Raw genomic sequence first — 17,307 nt, forward strand, 5'->3', positions numbered from 1 at the left:
GACACCTGGTTTGAAGGACAAGAAGGTCCTCGCCCCTCCCTACAGCATCTCTCCATTACCAGGAGGCCAGACGCTGGCAGTCCTCTCATCAACAGGTCACTCCTTGGGGACAGCATCACTGCATCTGCTTACCTCTTTTTTTTAAAAATCAGCCCCTCCCCCACCAGGCGCTCCACAGTTCTCGGCACTGTTTCCTGCAGATGGGCTCGGCCTGGCTAGGGCAAGCATGGGGAAGGAGGACAAAGGCACGTGAAGGGGCTTCATCAAGTTCATGCGAAATGCACATGACGCGACGCGTGGACTTCAAAATAAACTTCGCTTTGACTGCTCTTCTACAAACGGTAAGTACCTTTGTAGACAGAGGAGACTCCGTCTTGAGTATAAACCCTGCCGATTCCATAGCTTTGCTTTGCTCTGGAGCTTCCGCTGCAGGCCCCCCATACGCCCAGATACCCTGAGTCACATAGCCCGGGACCTGAGGACCCCCATGGCTTGGAAGAAGAGGACTAACCGGTGTTGGTGTTGGCAGTTCACGGCCCTAGCAGGTGAGGAGCAGCAATCAAAGGAAATTCCCTGGGGACTGGCCTTTTGTTCTCTTTTGCTCCTGGGTCTGTAAATGGTTAATCTGCCTAAGCTGGTAGGAGAAGCTCTCTGGGCTCCTGTGAAGTTTGATTCCTGGAGGCAGATTTTTTTTTTTTTTTTTTTTTTTTTTGAATACAGCAAGTGTCAGATAATTGGAAGGGTGGAGTAACTCTATAAACCAAGACACGCCTTTGTCAGGACTTGTTGGGAAGCAAAGAGCTGAAAGAAACAAGGGGAAGAGAAAAAGTGAACATTTTTGAAAGATCACTCAGCTTTAACACACCTTGGCTGGATCTGAATAAAAAAGTGGGCGCTGCAAATTGCCCGAAGAAAACATCAGGGGAAGCAAGCGAGAGGGGATTTGTTCACAGGTGTTTGCGATTCCTTCCCGGGCTCAAGCTGGTGAGTAACAGGCGACTGACCTTCCTCCCTGTGCCTGAGCTTTGATTGAAGGTTTACATTTAGAAATTAAATGTTTATGGGAGAAAACAAAGTGAAGTTCTATCTATAGACTTTTTCTATCTTCCATGTTGTAAAATGGCTTGGGTTGCGCTGTGCTGTCTAGAAGATGATGCAGGCTTGTCGTGCATTTCCTCCCTATCTCAGTCTCTCTTGCTGTCTGGCTCTCCGGCTCCCTCGACAGCAGAGGACAGCTCCAAGATGAAGTTCAAGTGCGAGGAAGCGGGGGGCCTCCTCGCAGCAGTCCTGGTGCTGCTGTCAGGTTCAGATTAAACTGGGCAAACATTGCTGTTTATTGTGCGATAAAATCCCTGCTGTCCTGAATCCAGAGGAAAGTACACTCTTTCACATGGTGTGATTAAGTCCAGGAACTTCCTAGGGTCAAGCTGTTGGAGGAAGGCAAGATAAGAAAGTTTTTTCTGTGTGTGAACTCTTAGTGACCAACCTGCTCCCCCTCCAAACCTCTTTGGGGCTGGGGGGGAGGTTGACCCGTCTCGGTGTCCCACTGGACCAGATTAGCTGCTGACAACTAATGGCTCCTCTCCTGGAAGCAGAGACAAAAGCTATGGCACATCACTTCTTTGGAGAGGCGGTAAATCAGCTTGCTACGTCCATAACTCAGAAGGAGGTTTTAAAAAGCGTTCACTTGAAAAGCAAAATAGTTCCCACTCCCCTCTGTGTGTTCTGTCTCTCGGAGCTAAGGCACAGGTCTTGGGCAGAGGCCCAGCCCCTGATGTACGATGCCCTTTGGAGAATCCAGGGGGCTTGCTTTTCAGTCCTGGGCCCTGCACACCCCACGCGAATCTGATCGGAGTTTATGTGGGGACAGTTAAAGGGGACAGTCCTGCTGTGACCTTGCAGACAAGCTTCTTAGGAGGGTGAAACTGATTGGATCTGAGAAAAATTCTACTTCTCAAGAGAGGCCTGTGCTTTCCTGGGTTGGTTCATGTGCCGTCATGAAGGGCAGCAGGACACGACTGTGGAGGAGCCAGTGCCCGTCCTGCTCTCCCTGGCCGTGAACATCGAAGGTGCCACACGTCTCCAGTTGCAAAGCTGCCTCTGGGGTTGCAGAGACAAAAACCTCTGACTTGGCCGGCGCTGCAGCTCAATAGGCTAATCCTACACCTAGCGGCGCCGGCACACCGGGTTCTAGTCCCGGTGGGGGCTCCAGATTCTGTCCCGGTTGCCCCTCTTCCAGGCTAGCTCTCTGCTATGGCCCGGGAGTGCAGTGGAGGATGGCCCAAGTGCTTGGGCCCTGGCACCCGCATGGGAGACCAGGAGAAGTACCTGGCTCCTGCCATCGGATCAGTGCGGTGCGCCGGCCGCAGCGCGCCAACCGTGGTGGCCATTGGAGGGTGAACCAACTGCAAAAGGAAGACCTTTCTGTCTCTCTCTCACTATCCACTCTGCCTGTCAAAAAAAAAAGAAAGAAAAAAAAAGAAAGAAAGAAAAAAACCCTCTGACTTCCTGCCTGTCAAGCAGCTTTGACATTCTCACTGCAGTTTTGTTTTTAGATTTAAAGTGTAAGAATACCCGTGATTTCTCGGCAAACTACAGGACCCTAAATGTGTTCCTAAAATTAAAAAGAGAGAGGGGGAGACACTTAGCTTCTCCTCTTCTTCTTTGTGTCAAGAACAAAATGTCTCCTTGTCTTCAGAGTGGGAGAAAGTTGGTATGACGATTTGCTGTCTCTAACAGAAGTTGGTCCTTGTGTTTGTTAGATCACATCATCATTTGAATAGCATCAGGTGAATGTGACAGAGCAAAGTGGAAAGAGAAAGACCTTCTAGCAGTAGAAACCTGGTTTCAGATTGTGTCTTCTTGCACAAGAAAACACTGGGATGGCTTTTACATCCCAAACAGCGCGCTAGCTATGAAAGCGCAGCCAAGCGGCTCTGTGGCTCCGTGCCTGGGCATGTTCTGAGACTCGAGTGGAAGCTAAAACATTGCTTTCGTAGAGGGAGGGAGTAAAATAGTGGCCGCTAAAGACCAGGGAGGTAAGGGGGCAGGAAGGATGGAGGGAGGCAGGATAGGGGGCATAGAAATAGAGCTGGAGAGCAGGACTCAGACCCGGAGCCTGTCAGCACCACTGCACTGCTGATCATTTATTTCATGTTTTATAAAGAACTCGAAGGCAGGTCATAGGCCCCAAACGCTAGGCAATAATAAACATTGAGGGAGATGGAAACGCTAATGGCTCGGATTTATCAGTCCATAGTACTGACTTGGATGGAATTGCCACACTGTAGTCGGAGCACACACAACAGGCATGGGTCAGTTGATGACACACACACGCACACACACACACACACCCTTTTTTTTTTTTAAAGATCTATGGAGGGAAATCAGGATATGGACTTGAGAACTTGAATAGCCTGCTATCCTTAGTTCTAATGAAGTGGCCCAAATGTGCATAAAGTTTAAAGTGAGTCTGTTTTCCAAGCTCCCGTTAAGTAGCGCTCTGGGAAGATGAGGGTTCAGGTGGGCAGAGCCAGGCGTGGCAGGCTCGGGCACGTAGCTGGGCAGGAAACTCTCCTTAACATGGCTCTTTCAAAAACCATCCACACTTAGAATGTATAAAAGAGAAGAACCGTGAGGCTAGCAGAGGTTCCATGGGATGACCCTAGTCCAGGTTTGTGACTCAACCCATCCTTGTCCCATTCATAACTCACTGTGAGAAAGCTTCCTGTCACCTCTGGTTTAAAGGAGTCTGTCTCACAGCACATCCCTGCCCCTCCGCAGGTCGCCGTGACTGAGGAGTCTTGGGCCGTGGGGCACACAGCCAGTGAGTGGCTTCAGGCTGAGAAAGAGGCATTCTCCCGTACCCACCAGGGGTAGGTTTTCCCGCGGGTTCCCTCCACGGTGGAACTCCCAGCCCCTGCAGGAGGGCATCTGATTTCCTTCCTTCCTTCCCTCCTTCCCTCCCTCCCTCCCTCCCTCCCTCCCTCCCTTCCCCCCTTCCCTCCTTCCCTCCTTCCCTACTTCCCTCCCTTCCCTTCTTCCCTCCCTCCCTTCCCTTCCCTTCCCTTCCCTCCCTTCCCCTTCCTTCCTTCCTTCCTTCCTTCCTTCCTTCCTTCCTTCCTTCCTAGGATTATTTTATTTATTTGAAAGAGTTACAGAGAGGTAGAGACAGACAGAAAGAGAGTCTGCCATCCACTGGTTCACTTCCCAAATGACCACAACAGCTGGAACTGGACCAATCCAAAGCCAGGGACCAGGAGCTTCTTCAAGGTCACCCTCATGAGTGCAGGGGTCCAAGCACTTGGGCCATCCTCTGCTGCTTTCCCGGGCACATTAGCAGGGAGTTGGATCAGAAGTGGAGCATCTGGGACTCGAATCGGTACCCATATGCGATGCTGGCACTATAGGCCGGGGCTTTAACCCGCTGTGCCACAGCGCCACCCCCAAGGACATCTGATTTCTTAACAGGCTGCTTCCTCAACTTGCAGGGGATGTGTGTTGGCTTTTTGTTACAGATCTAGCCTTGAATATTGGGGTTTAGAGGAAAGATGGAGGGCAGAGAACTGCCTGTTGTTTTTCTGGATATAGAAAGAACAAGCACAACGTGCCAGGTTTAGGACGTGGAGACTGAACTCTTAGCAAACAGAGCTATCATTCATCTGCCTTCATTGCGACAAGTGGAAGAATCCTAGCCTGTCCCAGATTTATAGCCACTAGCCCCAACTTTCACTGAAGAATCAAAACAAGCCGTAACTCGTGGGAAGTAAGTGTTCCATGGATTGTTAAAAACGTCCCCTTCGGGATAATATTTTGTATCAATTCAGGTGCAATCCTAGAGAGCTAGTCACCTTTCCCTGAGCACCCAGGTACATTTACTCTCCCCAAATGCCTCCTGGTCCACAGCCAATGACCAATTGGGGAAAATAAAAGGCAGAGAGGAACTGCGGAGGCGCCCACGGCTATTAATGCTCAAACAAAGGCTTTCAAAGAAGGTGTCCCAAGCCCGCCTGGGGTGCATGACATAAGTCGGACAGGTTGTAGCTGGAATGCAGATGCAGTCACAGCCTTGGCCTTGTAAAGAGGCTGGACTCCTCTAGTGTTAAACTGCTAGGGAGCCCCTCCTCCTGGCGCCAGGAAACCTACTCATTCTGTGGCTTCTCAGATCCAGCTAGAATGTTTTCCACGATGCCTCATTCCATGCCTAGAGATGCATTTAAGAAACACGGATGAGCAAGAGACTGGCACAAGACGGTGCCTGTCTTGGTGAATTCCAGCAGACAGTTTTCAGCTGGTCTCATGAGGTCTTGGTTTTCAGCATGGAACCTACTTACAACCACATTATGACCATGTTGCTCCATTGAAAGAGAACTAGAGAAAGTGAAGAATACTATAAACTTATCTTTCACAACTACCTAATGAAGAATGTAACCTGGGATAGATTATGTTCATTATTCCTTCTGATTTTAAAGAAATTAAACCAAAGTGGTATGAGCCCAGGCACTGTATCTGCTGTACTTAATTGCTAAGCCATCCCCAAGGGCACCAAGCAGGAGAGCTCAAACAGCAAAGGACCCCTGGGCAGAAATGGCTTGAATCAGGATTCTAGAATCAAGTTCTAACTGCAACCAAAGGTAAATGAAGAGGAGCAGAAGGTGAGCAGAGGGGAGAGGTCCACAGAGAAAGCCAGAATTCCAGTCCTTCAAGAAGTTGGGCCCAGCCACTATTGCAAAACAGAGCCCAATAGGGCTGGGGATCCTTGCTGTACATTCCTATGTGTTTAAGCCTTGAACCCCATCCCTATCACCATCACCACCACGCCTTGAGGTCAGCCCCACCTCCTATCATCCATGCACAGGGACACAGCAGGTAAGATCTGAATTGGCTGTCCTTTCCAGAATCAGAGTAAGTGAGAAGAGAGAACATAGTTCCACGAGTGTATGTTTTTCTACATATCTGTGGATTTTAAGTTTATTTTCTTGATCAATTTTTTCCTACTTATGTCTACATATAGGCATATGAGAGCCAGTTTTTTATGAAGAGAAACTTCTATCCTTTGAAAGGTGTCAAGTTCCATGAAAGTTTGGCAATCATAATGAATTGTATTCTGATTTAAACCCTTCAAGCACTAGTCTCACATCCAAACTAAACAGCAAAGCATGGTAGTCTCACGTTCCTAGAGTTCCATGTGGGACGCTGAGCAAGAAGGGGATTGATTCATCAGGATGCCTCTGTGGCTAGCCTGGAGGGCCTCCACAGGCATCCTGCTGCTCCTTGTCCTGCAGGGGATGGGAGTTACACTCAGACGAAGGTCAGGGCCTCCGTCTGCTCTGTGAGCCCGTGGGTGCTCACCAGGAAGCAGGCCAGTCGATTAGCTTCTGAAAACTAGGATCCCAGGACAAAGGAATAGAATTCAAAGTGGAACTATGAAATGACTCTGGATTATAACTTACGGCAAGAAATGAGAATGACTCCTGTAAACAAATATGCACGTGGACGAGTTCCCCTACAGATTTCAACTGTAGGAATCAAGTTTTGGTTCACAACTTGAACAACCTACACTTACTAAAGGCCACGGTAAGGGGTGGGCATTTGATGCAGTGGTTAAGACTGCACATCCCATGTCAGAGTGCCTGGGCGCCTGTCCCAGCTCTCCTTCCAACCCAGCATCCTGCTATTGTACATCCTGAGAGGCACTGACGTAAAATAATATTAAAAATTTAAATAAAATAATAAAGACCTTGATTGAGTTCTAGGCTCTTGGCTCTGACCTGGTCCAGCCCTGGCTAGTATGGGCATTAAGGAAGTGAACCAGCAGATGGAATATCTCTCTCCTTTCAAATGCATTAATAAATAGAAAAAAATTTTTATTAGAGAGACAGAGAGAAAGGTCTTCCTTCCATTGGTTCACCCCCCCAAATGGCCACTAAGGCCAGCACTGCGCCGATCCGAAGCCAGGAGCCGGGTGCTTCCTCCTGGTCTCCCATGCGGGTGCAGGGCCCAGGCACCTGGGCCATCCTCCACTGCCTTCCTGGGCCACAGCAGAGAGCTGGACTGGAAGAGGAGCAACTGGGTCTAGAACCTGGCACCCATATGGGATGCTGTCACCACAGGTGAAGGATTAACCAAATGAGCTACAGCGCCAGCCCCATAAATAGAAATTATTAAAAATAGGTAAATAAAAACAAGAAACATGACCATTCCTGGTTTCTGACTTTTCCCACACAGGTGGCTATGGGATGGATGTAACCAAGAAAAACAAACGAGAAGGCACGGAAGTCACTGAAAGACGTAAGAGCACCCACTTTTTTTACATTTTTTTACATTTATAATTATTTCATAGGTAATGAAAGTGTTGGAAACAGAATAACGGAGTCGCTCATGAATCTACAGACAAGTTCCCAAGTGGACCTTATTCCTCCCCAGAAGATGACCCTGTTGACTCATAGTCTAACACACTTGTGATTAAAATGTGTCCTGCTTTCTCCTCGAAGGCAAAAATTGCCATTTCAATGTAGTTTTCCTAACCAGCATTTTTAATGAGTGCATAGTATTTTGTTGAATAAGTTCATCACAGTTTGTTTAATCATTTCTCTTTGTAGGTTGATGGGAAAACAAAAATCTGAACATGTACTATCCCAGTGACTGCAGGCCCAAAGATGAAATGACATTAGTGTCATAGTCAAAATCTACACTAAAAATTTAAAAGACACATTTATTTTGTGAAACTGCCCGAATGATAAATTCAGAGACATTTAAACTGTCCCCCTTGCAACTCTAAATTAAGGAACTTTTTCACTTACTCTGTGACTTTCATATATCTTCAATAAAATGTTCTGGCTCCACAGACTTGGAACTTTAGGTTAGGAAATAATTTATTTTTATGTGTCAAGAAATCCCAAAGGTCTATACAATGAGAGGTTTAGCGAAAGCTCAAGGACTGTTATTCAAATCAAGCTGACACTTCACTCTGAAAAACCATTCCTTTTTATGCATTGAATGCTGTTTCATTTATATTCGTGACCCCCAGGCTCCTGCTTGGACAACAAAACTAATTAGGAAACTGTAGTGTAAAGCAGGACAGGAAAGAGAGCAGTGTGGGGTGGGCGGGTGCCCACAGTGCAGCTCCACGTGGCACAGAATGATCCTGCCCTGGCTCCTTCCACTCTGCTCCCCCCTCGGCAGCCCTGCCCACACACGGGAAGTCTGCTTCAAAGATCAGCCATCCCAGCCGACAAGCCCAGGGGTAAAGGAGTTGGTGACACTTGTGGTCAGAGCACAGAACTGGCCCTGCTGTGGTCTGGGGACTCTGCCTCTCCTCCTTGCGCTGCCGCAGGGGAAGGGGCGACTCGGGAAGGCAGGAGCTCTTGCTTGTAACTGGCATCCTTGAGAACACCTGAAACTTTTATGGCCTCCATAGACTCCTGATCTCTCAAATCCTGAGAAACTCAGTTATGGGAGTGTGGAGGGAGGAGATGCAAAGGAGCTGGTTCTTCAAGTGTGCCTGGTACTGATTTTACCAAGCACCAAATGTGGGTCACCCAGACCCCTTCCTTCCCACGCCTCTCCACGCTCAAGGCTGACCCTAAGGATTTTGGAGTGAATCATGGTGTCCTGAAGCATTTCCAGATTCGTAGAGCAGTGCTCAGTGACATCAGCCAGGCTGCTGGTCCCAGCTGGACTGGGTAGACATCTGCATGGCCTTCCTTCAAAGTCAGACTCAGAGCCCAAACCAGACCTAATTGTCAAAGGTGCTACGTTAATGCCAAGACAACTCATTTTGAAATCAGTGGGTAACTTATTTTGGTTCCAAAGAAATAGAAAGTAGTTTTCCGATTACACTCAGCTTCATTGTTATTGCTCATATTTTCATGCCCTGTGAAGTGGATACCAAACCTGAAAGCACAAATGCACACAAATCTATGTTGAGCCAACTGTAATATGCCATGCCTCTGACAGCTGGGGGATCTTGCCAAAATACAGAGATGTTATTACACCCCACTCGACCTCATCTTTCCTTTGTCTCATTCCAGTTATCACTGAAACAGTGACTACAAGACTTACTTCTTTACCACCAAGTGAGTAGCTCCCTCCGTGGCTGCCTTCTCAGTAGCTCACATGTGAAGACCCCACCCCTGTCATCTTGTCCATGATAGCTCACGCTCCCACTGAACAAACCCAAATTACCTGACATTTTTTGGTACCAGCTGTCTAGATGTTAATTTGTGTGTCACAGAGCCTGCCAGGTTAAAGTGTGTAACTCAGTGGTGTACACTTAGTGTAACAGTGTTAGAGTAGTCACAGAGCTGTTGCTGGCGTCTGAGAACATTCCCATCTCTCTCCAAAAAGAAACCTCATGGCCTTAGCCATCATTCCCAGTCTCTCTGCAGGCTCTGGAAACTACAGCCTTTCTCTCTGGGGCTATAGATTTGCCTATTCTGGACAATGGAATCAGAAATCTTATCCAGCCTGAGAGAGGTAGCAGGAAAGGACTCCATCCAGTGAAGCTTCTGTTTGAGTTCACTTCTTCCCAGGCACTCCTGAGGGTTCGTGCGTTCTGCATTAGGCGTCTGAGCCCCAAAGCTACCCCTGCACCTCCCAGGAAAAGCCTGGCTGGCTGGGAATGTGCAGAACCTGCCCATCAGCTGACAAGGTTGGAGCTGCAATGGGCTGCCGATGAGATGCCAGCACCCCAAGCTGTCCCCTGTCCCTCCGACTTGTTTGGCGTGGCCATGTCTGGGCACTGGAGAGGCATTTGGAAAAAGCAAGCCCGACCCCAGTACTGGATGCAAGGAGCTGTGCCTCACTCAGCTGCCCTTTCTAGCTTGAAAATTTTCCAATGAGCATCTGGCTATGCCCTACCCAGAAGTCTTTCCTTCTAAATCCAGCCGAATACTTACCCTAGATATTTGCATCACAAACAATACACAGCAGGCAGCTCTCAGCAGCACCCCATAGCATAGGCAGAAAAGACACCCCAAGCCAAGTGAGTCCTGGTGACAAATGGGAAAGGCTTCCACAGGGCTGGGAGTGAGGGTACCTTCCGACTGGACTCGGCTCTAAAACTCTCACTTCCTTTTTGCTCCTGGCAGAAGGGGGCACCGGCAATGGCTATGCTAAAACAGGCTCTCTCGGTGGAGGGAGCCGGATGGAGAAGCAAAGCCTGATCCATGGCAGCAGCAGCTACATAAACTCAAGTAAGTGGCTCCTGGTACAAAGGTCCGGGAAGAGCAGATGGGCAGGGAGGCCCCACGGGCTGACACATCCCGGCTCAGTGCACGCCAGGGATGATCGCAGCTGCTTGTCACCCATTCCAGATGCCCAAAGAGCTATCTAAATGACACACAGTGCAGGGAGGGAGCAACTTTTAAATTACCAGCATTTGAAGACTCCTTAGAAAAGGATCAATTTTCATTAAGTTCCGAGTAGGAATAACTTTCATTAATTAAGAAAGCTTTCTGGGTAGGTGGCTTTTTACTCACTGAATCACTCCCTCTAAGACCTCTCTTAGAGACGGGTGTGCCAGTTTGAGGGTTTACGATTTGTATTAACAATGAAAGAAACAGAACGGTCGGGTTACTGGGCTAACAGCATCTGCAACCTCATGGCGCACGATTCCAACACAGGCCCAGCGTTCCCAGTGAAACATCCTGGCAAACTCACAACCTCGCAAAACAAGGCAAAACAAACTCAGAAATGAGAAGCACACACGCCTAATTCCTGAAGCCCCTTAGAAAACTGTGAAGGGAAACTGGCAAGTCAGACCCCAGGCCCCAGAAGGGCCAGGCTGATGACTAGGAACTAGGAAGGCGTCACACTTCTCAGTCGACTCGCCAGTCTGTCGAGGCAGGGGTCCAGGAGCAAACACCGGGGCCTCCAGCCAAGCCCCGCTAGCCCTTTCCATTCACGTTCACATGACCATGAACCTGAAGGGCGTCCCTGTCCCCCGGGGAATGCACGGGAGTGAGAAGCAATAGCCAACCCCCCCCCCACTTCCACTTCCTGGCAGCCCCAGGAATGCCAGGGCAGGCCCTTTCAGCTGCAGCCTCCTCTGCACCCTGGCCCCCAGGAGGGCCCCCTGTCAGTTAGGGGCTGCCTGAGTGTCCTTGGGAAGACCCCTGGGTCCCTGTGCCCTTCTGCCCGGTGCTGGCTCAAGGACTGATGCTTTTCCCTGCTCGCAGGTGGAAGCCTCCGAGGCAGCACCTCCACCTCCAGTTACAGGAGGGCCCACTCGCCTTCCTCCACTCTGCCCAACTCACCAGGCTCCACCTTCGAGAGGAAAAGTCACGGGACCCGCCATGGAGCCTACGAAGGTACCCGTCCCCCACGCGGCCTGAGAGAGCCGTTCTCTTCCCAGCATTTCACGCTGCCCTCCGATGTGGGCGTGGGCATGTTCTTTTCTCTTGCAGGTTCTTGCCTCACACAGAGATAGGAATTCCAGGTAGAGACTAGCGATGTGCAAATAGGAACAGGATTTATTTAACAGTGAGGGTACAAACATACATTCACGCATGAGCGAGGGGCCCTGTAGAGAGAGACACCCATCGTGAGTGGGCCACAGGGTTGCCTGTGAAAGAGAAAATGAGAGCAGTGCATCCAGCATGGTCCATGACAAACAGAAGCCTCACCCCTGTTCTAGGCCTCTTTTAGTGAGGTATGGGTGGTGCCTTAATCAGGCATAAAAATGCAGTGGGATCCTACCAAGCTCCTTGCTCTGGGATGAGACCAGGGCATCCTGGGAAGGTGGCATAGCAAGCCGACAGTTAGGGAGGGACACATTGCAAGACTGTGAGAATTCCAGCTCACCTAAACTTTGACTGGCTCCCTAGTGACACCATTTCACTCTGAAGGGCGACACATTGCCCATCTGGCTTCGCCTGCATCTGCCCCTCACCTTGTCCCCACCCCGCCTTTTTTTTTCACCCTTCTTTACGGACGCATTACTTGAAGATGTTACCATTCATTTACCACTTCATTCATTCAGTCATACATTTCATCACTTTTCCAACTAGACTTTTTTATTTTTTAAGATTTTATTATGTTTATTTTAAAGGCAGAGTTACAGAGAGAAGGAGAGAGAAAGATACAGAGAGAAAGTCTTCTATCCACTGATTCATTCCCCAAATGGCTGCCATTGCCAGGCTGGGGCCAGGCTGAAGCCAGGAGCAAGGAGCTTCTTTCTAGTCTCTCACATGGGTGCAGGAACCCAAGCACCTGTACCATCTTCCATTGCTTTCCCAGGCACACCAGCAGGGAGCTAGATCAGAAGTGGAGCAGCTGGTACTCAAACCACTGCCCACATGGTACAATGGCATCACAAGCCATGCTTAACGTGCCACTCCACAATGACGCCCCCTGCAACTAGTATTTTATTAAATGTCTTCCATGTGTTTAACACTGTGTCGAATGCGTTACATGAATCAGACATAGAACTGGTCTTTAAGGAGCCTGTAATCTAACAGACAAAGATGACAGATTAAAAAAAAATATTGCAGAGTAGGTTATCACTTTCAGCTAAGGAAATCAGGAAAGACTGGGCCTTCACAATGCATAAGAGACTGATACCTAGAGGTAGAGAGTTCCAGTCCAGGCTGGGCAAGCAGCAGCATACAGAGACAGGAAGGAGAACCCAGGGCTGGTACAGGAAGTGGCCTGGTACCCGTGTAGAGAGAGCTGGAGGGAGCCAGATTCAATATGATGCTGGAATAAGAAATTTGGACTCTATTCCAGACACATTGAGAAGGCAGGGATTTTTTTTTCTTTTTTTAGCAAAATAGTCCATCATATTTGAGGTCAGGGTAAGAACTCTGGGAGACACGTGCAGGAGGAACTGGTGAAAGAGAGACTAAACACCAGTACTGAGCTAGGAGGAGAATGCTTTTCCAGGCCTGGGCTGGTAACCTTGGGATAGGAGGGGCTGGCGGTGGAAGACAAATGGTGGGAGGTGGAACTGGCAGGAGTAGCCGTGGCTTAAAAGTCAGAAAGAAACTGAGTCAGCGGCTCCCAGTCAGGTGGGGTTCCTGGTGGTGCTGACAGCTACAGCAGGGACCCCAGGTGGAGGACCCCACATAGACGTTGGTTGTTTTGTCCTGAGATGAAGCTGTTCTCAGTGGCAGGCAGGCAAGCATGCAAGAAGCAAGGAGGGAGGAGAGGGAGGCAAACAGGGCCCCTGCTTTCCCTGGTCAGTACCCTGCGCCTCTGAAGCGATTCTGGACCACAGTGGTGCGTCCAGCTCTGCACCTGAGCCTGGAGCACCAGGAAAGTCCGCTGATGCCCTTCCAGAATCCCAGGGCTGTGGAGACTTGGGCGTGGCAGATACCCCACCCTCTGGGAAGCCCCAGGGGCCGGGCAGCCATCTGTACTCAGTGTTTTATTCCCTCTCTGCAGGGAGCTCCAGTGGCAACTCCTCCCCTGAGTACCCCCGGAAGGAATTCGGTACGTCCTCTCCTGGTTTTCTGCAGAATTGGTGCAAAGAGGCTCTGGGAGAATGCTCCAGTGGCAGGGTGGGAGGAGCGGGGGACTTCGTGGGTTAAATGGAGGCTCCCAAGAGCCTTGACCTCTGCTGACCCATTTTCCGTGTATTCTTTGTCCTCTGATGCATCCAAAGGTACCTTCTCAAAGCACTAATAAATGGCAAAGTATTTGGACAAGGTTCATGCTTGGAGAGATAAACCCCCAGGGCAAAGCTGTATTGTAGGGGTGCTCCCCTCCATCAGACACAGAGACCACTCAGCAAGGAGGAGCAGCAGTTAGAATGCACACGAGCCAAATACCCCAGCACCTTGGTCTAGCGCACTTCAAAGGGGCAGGCTGTAGGCTGAGTGAGACCTTGCTCTGAGCCTTCACTTGGCCCTGTGTCTTTGGTCCCTGTTCTTGGAAGCCCATTCTGCCTATGAACCAGCGACACAATGTCAATTACAGTAGCGATTGCAACTGTGTTTATTTGCTTATGGAGGGAGAACCAGGGTGGTCTCTAAACAAGCATAGAGCAAACTTGGCAGCCTTGGGACTCATTTGATCAGTGTACTCAGCCAGGCCGAGTGGACCACGCGTCGAGCAGGCACTTCAGCTAAGTGAACCCTCAGTGTGCCAGGGCACCACTGAGCATTCTCCGCCCTTTCTCTGCGGGGTCGCTGTTTATTAAAGCATCAGCCATACAGAGAAGCTCCATCCAGATTTAGACATACTATGAAAATAATACCCCCCCAAAATACATCTGCTTCTTTGAAAAAATATTGAACAGACCACCTCAAATACACGCCTAAAATTACTCTTTTTTGTTTGTTTCTCAGCATCTTCTTCAACCAGAGGACGGAGCCAAACACGAGGTGAGTGCTCACGCTGGGTTCAGCTCAACTCCTTCAACAAATGTTCTCTGAGAAACTGCCGCGTGCGCAGGGGGAACAGAATAAATACGGGTGGATGCTGCCCTCAAGGAGCTTAGAATATCCTGGGAAACTTTTGCTCGCTCTGTCGGGATGAGAAGGATAGCTTTGGCCATGATCTCTCAAGCAGGAAGCAGCAGGAGTGAAAACGCATGGTACCGAACCAGCGAAGCTGTCTGGCCTGGGTTCTCCATAGAGACAGCTACCCTGGGGGATTCCTTTCTAGGTTCTGGGTTGACTTGCATTGCCTTTCTGCAAAATCCCATGGGTTTCAAGTTCTTCCAGGGACAAAGGACCCTTTGTAATCTGCTCCCATGGCAGAGAGATGCCACCCTGGGAAAAGCTGCCCTGAAGGGGTCTGTGGGGCTGGGAGGGGCCAGGCTGAGGAAGGCAGACTCCTTCCCAGCTTGGTGATTCTCCACACCAGCCTAGACTTCCTGCAGGCCGTGTGGTCATCAAGAACTGGTGAGTTGGGAACACACCGTGATTTGAGGCTGACAGTTAAAAGAGACCGCTTTTCCATCTGAAGCCAACTAATAAGCTGCCCACTCCCTGCCCTTCCCATTTCTGGAGAGACAAGCACTGTAGGTTTTAGAATTCTAGCACGGCTGAGAAGCCACGGAGGCAGCAGAGAAGTGTGGATCTGGCGTTTAGGAACTGGACCACAGGAAGGGGTGGGTCTGTACTGAGAGTCATGGGCCACCTTGCCCAGCCTGGGACGTGTGCAGCTGGCAGGTGGGGTGCAGAAGAGGGGCCGTCCCTTTTTAAACAGCACCTTTCTTGGTTGTCCTTGGCTTCCTGTTGCCATAACCAGAAATCTCAGGGCGGCCCAAGGACTCCTCTGCCATGCAGAGTTGGGTGTCAGGGACTGGAGTGGCTGCCGCTCCATTCACAGCCTCTCCATCTCTTCCCTTGCACAGAGAGCGAAATTCGAGTTCGACTGCAGAGTGCATCCCCGTCTACCAGATGTAAGTGGTAACTACTTTGCTGAACAGAAAGGATCCAGGAATCCAGGCTAACCGTGTGTGTGTGTGTGTGTGTGTGTATGCACATGCGTGCATACACGTCTGCCCTCAATTACCAAACGTCTGAAAGACTTTCTATGAGTTGAAACCCTCGGCCGGTGCTGTTAGTTCCTGAGCAAGCCATGGCACCTGCTGCTTAGGGGTTCACAGACTCCTGGGAGCCGGCCAGTCAACAGCCCATCCCAGCTCAGTGTGCAGAGGAGCACAGAGGAGAGGCCCCTCGTCGGCCAGAGTGGAGTGCAGCTGCGGGGCACCCCCAGAGGCCTTCCTGGGTTAGGTGTTGCTTAAAGGGAGATGAAGAACAAATCAGAGTTAGGCTCAGAGGATGGAGCCAGCAGGAAACCCCCAAGGCACAGCTCAGTGCAGGGAGTCAGTGGGACAGTTAGGAACAGAGAAGGGCCAGATGTCAGAGTTCACCCCAGCCTCCAGCTATGGGAGTTGTTGGCCTCCTGAAATTCAAGTGGGAAGTTACTTGACCACTTTTTCAAATGAGCCCCACCTTTAGGGCAGGAGCCAAGTACAAGGAGTCAATGAAGGAAAAACTGGGCCAGGGACTCCAGATGCAGAGGCGCAGGGATGAGGAGTGGGTGTCCAGAGAGCTCAGCGCTGGGGGCATGGGATCCAACTTCAGGTCTGACACCCTCCCACCTGAGTCCTTCGAGCCAAGGAGTGCTGAGCCTGGAAAGGATGGTGCTTTCCAGGGGGTGGGGCTGGGAGCTCCCCCAGCACAGACGAGCTGTCTGCACATGTCTGCACGTCTGTCTGCCCTTACATACCAACCTTGCGGGATGTCAGCCTCCTCTCCTGTCTCCCACTTCAGGAGGGGTCAGGGGCTTGCTGTGCTCATTGTCCTAGCTGCAAACAGGACCAGCCAGCCAGACTTGGAAGTAAATGACATGTGAAAGCAGCCTAATGCTTAGGAGTTAGGGCTGCAGACTCCAGCTGATGCTCCTGGGCACACGAGGGTAGGGACCTGACCTCTAAGGCGCCCTGTGCAGGAGGCGCGAGTACTGCTGAACCACTCGTTCCAGGGGGCCTGGCTCTCTAACTGTCCCACACACAGATCTCCCCGCTGGTCCCAGAGGCTGGGCTCTTCCAGCTGCAGCGTCACCCGTGTGGTGTCTTGTGTGTATGTGGGCTAATTAGGAAACCACTCCCGAGGACTCTGACATCCTTTCGAGAAGCTCTGTTCTCCTGGGGATGTTAACATTACAAAGTGCCACATTGTAATTTGCAAAATGCAAATATTTTTAAAAGATTATTTGAAGGGCAGAGTTAGCAGGGAACTGGATCCGTAGTGGAGCAGCCAGGACTCAAACTCTTCCCTGATGTAGGATGCTGACATCACAGTTGGCGGCTTAACCCTCTGTGCCATAATACTGGCCCGGCGAAATGCAAATATTAAAGTGATCATCCCCAATGTTCCGTGTGTGAAGCAGATGCCATTGGCTCTAGTGTTCAGAACGTCTTCAGTGTTCTTCCCACTGCAGCTGGACTCAGGGAGGAATCCTGGGCCTAACCAAAAGGCTGGGGGACTTCCCACAGGGACAGAATTGGATGATGTTAAGCGATTGCTCAAGGGCAGCCGGTCCGCAAGCGCGAGCCCCACTCGGAATTCCTCCAACACACTCCCCATCCCCAAGAAAGGCACCGTGGAGACCAAGATGGTGACAGCCAGCTCCCAGTCAGGTAAGCCCCAGGACCCCACTGGCATGGGGGAGCTGGACAAAGAGGGCGGTTCTCCCCAGCCTGGGAACTCGGAGCACCCTGACAGACCTCCCAGGCTTCACTGGCCACCTCCCAAGCACAAGCACCTGCTCCCTGGGGCAGCATGAGACACGGGCTGTGTCCCACCCCCTCCCGCTGGGCACCCTGCAGCCAGCCGTAAGCCCTGGGGT

General features: G+C 50.5%; 1 protein-coding gene across 3 annotated transcripts in view; it reads left to right on the forward strand.

The window, feature by feature from the left end:
• The first annotated feature begins 203 nt into the window (after positions 1-203).
• Positions 204-17,307, forward strand: part of COL17A1 (collagen type XVII alpha 1 chain) — a 49,240-nt gene continuing 32,136 nt past the window's right edge. Inside the window, exons 1-10 of one of the 3 annotated variants that reach the window (XM_089314353.1) lie at positions 204-341; positions 421-545; positions 7,228-7,290; positions 9,033-9,077; positions 10,092-10,196; positions 11,181-11,312; positions 13,387-13,434; positions 14,292-14,327; positions 15,305-15,352; positions 16,955-17,098. In XM_089314353.1, coding sequence (XP_089170479.1) covers positions 488-545; positions 7,228-7,290; positions 9,033-9,077; positions 10,092-10,196; positions 11,181-11,312; positions 13,387-13,434; positions 14,292-14,327; positions 15,305-15,352; positions 16,955-17,098 — 679 coding nt within the window. In that variant the 5' untranslated portion in view covers positions 204-341; positions 421-487. Of the gene's footprint in view, positions 342-420; positions 546-785; positions 985-3,783; positions 3,876-7,227; positions 7,291-9,032; positions 9,078-10,091; positions 10,197-11,180; positions 11,313-13,386; positions 13,435-14,291; positions 14,328-15,304; positions 15,353-16,954; positions 17,099-17,307 lie in introns of those variants that run through there. The other 2 variants (XM_070057271.2, XM_008270477.5) reach the window with 2 other exon arrangements.

This window comes from Oryctolagus cuniculus, chromosome 15 (assembly GCF_051225735.1).
Source record: "Oryctolagus cuniculus isolate XC-2025 breed Fujian yellow rabbit chromosome 15, ASM5122573v1, whole genome shotgun sequence".
NCBI lineage: Eukaryota > Metazoa > Chordata > Mammalia > Lagomorpha > Leporidae > Oryctolagus > Oryctolagus cuniculus.